We start from the raw sequence: 7,706 nt of genomic DNA, 5'->3' as shown, positions 1-7,706 counted from the left end.
CCTGAGGGACACCGCTCTTTACTGGTCTCCACAACAACCTCCACAGGGTTGCTCAAAACCCTGTCCAACCTGGCCTTGAACACTTCCTTGAACCACAGATTCTCCTTGTGTCTTACCACCCTTACAGTGAATAATTTTTTCCTGTATCTATCTAAGCTAAATCTGTCCTCTGTCAGCTTAAAGCCATTCTCCTTGTCCTGTCTTTACCTGTCCTTGCCAAAAGACCCTCTCCAGATTTCTTGTCGGCCCCATTTAGGCACTGGATTCTGCTCTAAGGTCTCCCCAGAGCCTTCTCTTATCTAGGCTGAACAAGCCCAACTCAGCCTGTCTCCGTAGGAGAGGTGCTGGATTTGCTTGAGCAAGTCCATATCCTTCTTATATTGGAGGCCCCAGAGCTGGATGCAGGACTGCAGCAGGGAGGTCTCGCCAGAGTGGAGTAGAAGGGCAGAATCCCCTACCTTGACCTGCTGGTCACATTGCTGGTGATGCAGCCGAGGACACAGTTGGTTTTTGGGCTGCAAGCACTCGCTGCTGGGCCGTGGTGAGGCTGTCATCAGTGAACCCCCCAAGTCCCTCTCCTTAGGGCTGCTCTCAATCCAGTCTCCACTGAGCCTGTGCTTGGAATTGCCTTGACTTATGTGCAAGATCTTGCACTTGGCCTTCTTGAACTTGGTGAGGTTTGCAGGGGGCCCACCTTCTTAGCCTGTCCAGGTCCCTCTGGATGACATCCTTTCCCTCCAGCATGTCTGCTACACCACACAGCTTGGTGGTGGTGTCAGACTAGCTGAGGGTGTGCTCAATCCCACTGTTTATGTTGCCAATAAAGATAGTAAAACAGCACTGGTCACAATACTGACCCCTGAGGTACACCACCCTTCACCGATCTCCACTCAGACATTCAGCTATTGACCACAACTCTTTGAGTCAGACCATCTGGCCAGATCCTTATCCACTGAGTGATACGTCCGTCAAATCCATGCCTCTCCAATTTAGAGACAAGGATGTCATGTGGGACAGTGTCAAATACTCTGCACAAATCCAGTTAGATGACATCAGTCACCAACACCATGACCCATCACAGAAGGCTACCAGATTTGTCAGGCACAATTTGCCATTTGTGAAGCTGTGTTGACTGTCACCAATCACCCTCTTGCTGTCCATGTGCCTTAGCATAGTTTCCAGGAATATCTGCTTCATGATCTCACCAGGCACCAAAGTGAGATTGACCTGCTTGTAGTTCCCTGGGTCTTCCTTTTTCCCCTTTTCCTGGAAAAGGAACTTGGTAGCAAAATTTTGTGTCTTTAGGAGTGTTGTGTGTCTTGTCTTTGGAACATTGCCCATTGACTGGTAGGTAATTTAATGAAGAAATTTCTATTTATGTCTGCACATTAAATTGAGGAATGATGTCCATCAGCTGTCAAGATGACCTAATAAGGGTAACTGAAATTTTCTGGTCAAACTTTTATGTCTCCTAGTAGCCTGGAGCCTGACAAGCTAAAAACTGATCTCTATATTCATTAGGCTTCTATTTTCACCTGCTTGGAAAATGCCATTCCAAATCATATAAATGACCTTACCTGTTCTGGTTAAAAAGGCACGTATCTCTTCATTAGCATGAGAAGAGCTGGAGTTTCAGTTCTAGAAGAGCTAGATTTCAGCATGCTGCTGCTTTATTTTTTCAAACTTCACATTAAAGCCAGTCTCTCTGAAGTACATTCATGGAATAGGTAATTAAATTGTAGCATTTACTGTTTGATCTGTATGGAAGCGAAATGGTAATCAGTATTTCTCTTGCCAGTGATCTATTTGTCACTCTGCTTTTTGACCGAAAAGATTTAGAGAAGCTAATTGCATGGGTATCATGGTAAAGAAACCATTAAAATTGCATGGATAATATGCTGGAAGAATGTGAATTTCCCAACTGCAGTATTTGAGTAACCAAATTTCACTTTTCCTGTAAAAACACCTTCATTTCACCTTAATATGTTTTCTTACAACTGCTAGACAGCATTGCATCTGATTTAATGTCTGCTAATTTTTATTGGGTTTTGAACTCAGTAGTAAAGGAGAAGAAATAGTTACTACATGTTTAGAAGTCTGATTTACTTCTGCTTTTAAATCCATGTCTTGCTGACTTTCAGATCAGTGCAAGCTGTACTTGTAGTTAAGATTTTCTCCCCGGTATTTATATTTTTAAGTAAATATATATACCTATATTCTGTTTCATTGTACTTATCTGTGTTTCTGTCTCAAACTGCAGCTGAAAATGAGAGCACACCAATCCAGCAATTACTAGAACACTTCCTTCGCCAGCTTCAAAGGTAGTTAAGTGCATCTTCAGCTTTGTCATTGGTGTCTAATGCATAATTATATCTGTTACCTTACAACTTCTTATCCTGGTTTTCTGTTTGAAAAGAGTGCCTAAAGACTGGCTGTAATATGTCTGGTAATCTTTGCAACCATATCAAACCTGGCGGTTTTAAAGATTAGTTGAGGAAAATTATTACCATGTATGCAATTCTAGCTTTTGGTGGAGAAGTGTTTTGGGCAGAGGCTATGTTGCCATTATAAATTTATTAAATATTAATGGCTTACTTTAGGAATTTAAAAACAGTTATTAATTTTAATAGTTTAAAAGATTGAACTCTTCTTATGAACTTTTGTTATTCTGTGTCAAATACCGAAGCAAGTTTATACCTGCTTACTTCATGAAGTTGGAGAGGCTTTTTATTTTATTGTTTTCCATAAGATGTTAACCCTGTGGCTCATGTTTTAAAAAAAATTATAATTAATATTCCTTTTTCATCACATAGCAGTAAGCTAATTTGGAACTAATTTGAAAATATGAAACATTGTAGTTATTTTTAGAGGACCTCATGAACAAGAAGAATTTATTACTCAGTGAAGACAAAAGACCCATTTGAGGCACAGAAAGCATGCAAGAAATAATTAATTCAAGAACTAGCTGAGTCTCTTTCAAAAGAAGTCTACATATGTGTAACCAACATTCTTTCCTGTATCAGGAAAATTTTCAAATATTACTCTGTTTTATGAGAGTGCTTTTAGTGTGTGGTTTGTTAGGGGTTTTTTTGTTTTTAAGTAGTACTATTCCTTTTATACCATTAATGCAGTATGAAAACAATGATCATTTTGTTTGCTGATCAAAATCTAAATGTATTGTTTTTATTTTTAGGAAAGATCCTCATGGGTTTTTTGCTTTTCCAGTCACGGATGCCATTGCTCCTGGATATTCTATGATAATAAAGCACCCCATGGATTTTGGTACAATGAAGGAAAAAATTGCAGCAAATGAATACAAATCAGTCACTGAATTCAAGGTAAATTCATAGAGACTTAGTTATTTCAGAGCTCTTTAGTAAGAAACTGAAGATTCTTTTTAGCTGTAGCAGCCTTTCTTACAATTATTTTAATGTCAATTTTTACAGAGCTGAGCACTTTATAAAAATAATTGTGTGTGTTAGAATGGGTTTCTTGCTTTGTTTTTCACTGAGGAAGCTCTATATTTGTCAGATTCTACTACAGTCTACTGCAAATTACTGTGAAAACCGAGGACATGCTCTAAGGTTCTATAGAATTCATTAAAGAACCTGGAGCTCTTTGTTTTGGTGTTTGTTTACTGTTTTTGGAATGGGGGGTAGGGTTTTGGTTCGGTTTTGTTGTTTATTTGGTTTGGGTTTTTTATTTAGACCTGATTAGGGTGTTTAATGTCAATTTCTGCAAGAAAACTGTGGATATACTAAAGCATTTTGTGTAAGATTCAGTAATAACTACATGTTTTTTATCTTTAACTATCCTGTTTTCCATATAACTTCATTTGGAATGGTCTTTTGGCAGAAACTTACCTGGCAGGTCTATTGGCAACTTGCCGTGGCTATTTTGTGTATTACTATTGCTGTAAAGCTTTATCAGATGCATTGTGGTTTTACAGACAGTGCAGTAAGAAATCTCTGATGGTATTGCAAGCTGCTGGAAGGAAAGGAGGGGTTTTTAACTGATTCATGGAGTTCTGTTTGCTGCCTTCAGTATTACTGCTTTATAGAGTGGTGTTTATATAGCAATAGACTTGGCAGAGAGCATTGGCTTGCTTATCAGCGTTAATTTCTTCTTTTGAAAGGTCCAGCAAGGTGAGCAAAGAATGGCTTATATTTCCTATAGGTGCTTTGATTATTCTGTTTGTTATGTATGCTTTATTTTTCAAAAAAGGTATAGAGATTTATAGGAAATAGTAAAGAAGGATTCATAATAGCATTGCCACTAGCAGTAGCCTCAGGTCTCTAAATTCTAATGGCTTGCTGGATTGTCTTATTCATCATCTTAAAAAGGAATTGTGAATGGGAGCTCTGTGGCTCTATTTAGTTACAGGGACGGTTGCAATATTGAAACTGGGAAAATAGCAACCTAAAAAATTGAAAATCGCAGTATTGTTTAGACTGACAGGTTCTATTTCTTCTGAAAAGAGAGGTGATTTCTGATGATATTCTGAGGAGCAATGAAATGGTTGATAGAAGTCTGTCTACCCTACAGTGACGAAGAGATATATGTATACCTAATTATGCTTTTGCTTTTACAATTCTGTATCATACAGAAATGAAGTTTATGGGGTTTTAACCTCTCAAATGAAGCCTGCTTGAAGGGTTATCTTTCATTTATAATGCATGTATTGTAGCTAGCTGAGCCTAGTCACAAGCCAATAAATAATCTGTCTAAGAGTAGGATCCACAAGAACCATTTGCTGTATTTAGAAGAGGGGAAATTGCTGCAGAGAACTTGTCAGTTTTATTGCCAAAAAATGGTCCGCTTCAAAGTTGGGCATGCAAAAGACTGTCTTTTTCTGCAGCATTTCATAGGCCACCACTAGATTTATAGCTCACGTGGGCTTCTTTATCTGCTGCTTGGTTCATAGTTTCCTCCTCCTCCATGTCACCTTCTCAATTTCTGGTTTTGTGATGATCTCATTAAGCAAAGGCAGATGTCTTAAATGCCATAGAAAGTCACAGACTGCCAATTTAAACTATGTTCACCTACTTGCTTAGTGTGGGCTTGATGGCAACTACTAAATGACTGGGAAAGCACTGCTCTGACATCTCTGTGTGGAAACCGGAAATAAACCAATTTTGGGGTGTGTTTTTTGAAGAGTCTGGTCAGAATTGCAGTAGGGCAAGGTTATTTTTTGTAAATGTTGGGTGCCAGAAAAAGTCTGTAGAAATACATCTATGTCCAACCACAGCAGTAACCTTAAAATATCTTTGTCTCAGCAAATCTATTCACTGGTCTGAAAACTGAGTGGGTTAACTTATCATAAAGCATACCATTTTGTTTGCACACGCTTTTGCACATAATCAATTCTTTTTCAAATATAATGGACTCCTGTGCACAAAACAATTTAGGATTTGTGTTTACAGAATGAATGAAACCTGATTGCTTGAACAATCATTGTTTAAATACTGAAAAATTAAGAGAGAAAAATATATTCTTAAATCAATCATCAGTTGAATTTGTTAGGATCTAGTTTGTGAGGTGCCTGGAAAGACCAGTGTGTGATTCTTGGTTATTGATTTGACAACTTCAGAAATTTTCAGAGACGTATAATAATGTGTTTTTAATTCAGTGTTTCACAGAGTTTCTAATAACATTTTATATGCTATTTCCTAGGAATAGCATATGACTAGAAAAAAAAGCACCCAAATTTTTTGGTTCTGTTCACAGTGGAGTGTGTTGTACTTTTGTTTTGGGAACTTGCATCAGTAAAAATTACTTGACGTTATGTCTCATGGAAAACCATTCAAAGGAGAAGACAAAATCAGGCTTGGCTGTTCCTGTGCTTTGAAGTTTTCTTTTTTTGTTGTTTTTGTTTTAGCGCAAATGACTGAAAAGGTGGTCAGATTACTAGAACTAAAATTTTATGTAAGATGTTTTGAATCTTTCTGATAATTTTGTATTTCTCAAGTCTATTCTGGTTCAGAAGGTGGCAAAACTACCAAAAAGTACTTACCTTGGTGCCTCAGCCCTTTTATGAATTTCTCCACTGTCCATTTGTATAAGGAAGAAATGTTACGTTTGTCATTTGGGGAAAAGTAAAGTATTCTTTTTTAAAACCAGAAAGCCTATTCCAAACAAAACTTGAAGAAGCACAAAGGGCTCAAATCTTTGGGTTGTGTTTACTCCATGAGCCTTCTGCTAAAATATTGCTTTGTTCGTCACAGAGCTGCCATGATGGAAAAGTATCTTCCACTCCTTTACAAAAGGAGTTCAGAATTTTAACAGTTCTTTTGGTTTATGTTTTACAGGCAGATTTTAAACTGATGTGTGATAATGCAATGACTTACAACAGACCAGATACTGTTTACTACAAACTAGCCAAGAAGATACTGCACACAGGCTTTAAGATGATGAGCAAAGTAAGAAACCTTTTAAAAACAAAAAGCAGAAACTCTTTGCAGGTTTTTTTGCCATACTTAAAAGGAACGATTAATTACAAAGATAAATGTTATTTCATCTATCTGTGATAAATTATAGCAATGCCTGTTAGGGCTGCTATATTTAAATGCTTGATAGCATTCTTGCTATAACCACACGCGTATTTCTCAACTTTTCTGCACCAGTGAAGTCTGAGGAAGTTTTTCCACTGACTTCAGTGGAAGCAATTAGGATCCGTGTATATAAACCGAAAGTGTTAAATGCTGGTTTTGGCTGAAATTTTAAAAACAAGATCTCATTTATGTTTTGTTCTGAATAAACAGAAACCTTTTTTGAAGGTGGTGGGTGTAGGGGAGGTTTTGGGAGTTTTACAGATGTGTATGTGCAAATGCTTTTTACTCAAATGCAGTTGTTGGCTCGTAAAATGAACTTATTTTGGTAGCTGCTCTGTGTGTATGTGTGCATGCATGTATTGCAGTTATGGTAAGTTTTGTGTAAAATAGGCAGTTGTCTTTGCATATGCAGTTTTTTTTTTTGTTTTTGTTTCTCTCTTGATAGTTGGGCTGCAGAAATTCTGATGCCATGCTACCATGACCAAATCATGTTGCATCGCCATTGGAAACGAGGCATTAAGAACAAAATAAGGCCATGGCCATTCCCATCCCATCCCATTATCATAGCATCTTGGCTATGAGGGAAAGGTTAAGTCCCTGCCGCTCTGTCCTTTCTGATTCTAGGAACGGCTGTTAGCTTTGAAGCGCAGCATGTCGTTTATGCAGGACATGGATTTTTCTCAGCAGGCAGCTCTTTTGGGTGATGAAGACACAGCAGTTGAGGAACCTGTCCCTGAAGTTGTTCCTGTACAAGCAGAGACTACCAAGAAATCCAAAAAGCAAAATAAAGAAGTTATTAGGTAAAGGTTTTAATGGGCATGCTTGCTGGCTGTTGCAGCTTTTGTAATAATAGATACCAGCAAAGAATTGAGGGAAAATAAATTAGTTTCAGCCTTTCTCCTTGTGGTCCATAGGATAAATGGGCAATTTTATTGTATTTTAATATAGTGATTCCCAACTTGAAACAAACAGTTCAAAGAATGACTACATAATCTTTTAAATGCAGTCGAGATACAGATACATAGATATTTTCATCCTTCTTTGTATTAAAAGAGTAGTTTCTTCCCATGAAGGCATGAAATGTCCTTTTTTTTAACATAGCCATAAATACCTTCTGCATTTTTGTGTCATGTCTCTCCTCTCTCCCCACTCCCC

At 37.7% G+C, this 7,706-nt stretch overlaps 1 protein-coding gene across 1 annotated transcript in view; it reads left to right on the top strand.

Annotated features, from left to right (window-relative positions):
- Nucleotides 1–2,260: 2,260 nt before the first annotated feature.
- LOC104406775 (bromodomain-containing protein 9-like) overlaps nucleotides 2,261–7,706 on the top strand; it is a gene marked incomplete at its 5' end in the record, with an annotated part of 19,757 nt that continues 14,311 nt past the window's right edge. The window contains 4 exons of the mRNA XM_010015865.1: nucleotides 2,261–2,321; nucleotides 3,194–3,338; nucleotides 6,309–6,419; nucleotides 7,176–7,351. Of these exons, the coding sequence (XP_010014167.1) occupies nucleotides 2,261–2,321; nucleotides 3,194–3,338; nucleotides 6,309–6,419; nucleotides 7,176–7,351 (493 nt within the window). The remainder of the gene's footprint in view (nucleotides 2,322–3,193; nucleotides 3,339–6,308; nucleotides 6,420–7,175; nucleotides 7,352–7,706) is intronic.

Source organism: Nestor notabilis, unplaced genomic scaffold (genome assembly GCF_000696875.1).
Source record: "Nestor notabilis isolate BGI_N333 unplaced genomic scaffold, ASM69687v1 scaffold6216, whole genome shotgun sequence".
Lineage (NCBI taxonomy): Eukaryota > Metazoa > Chordata > Aves > Psittaciformes > Psittacidae > Nestor > Nestor notabilis.
This window is presented reverse-complemented; position numbering and strand designations above follow the sequence as displayed.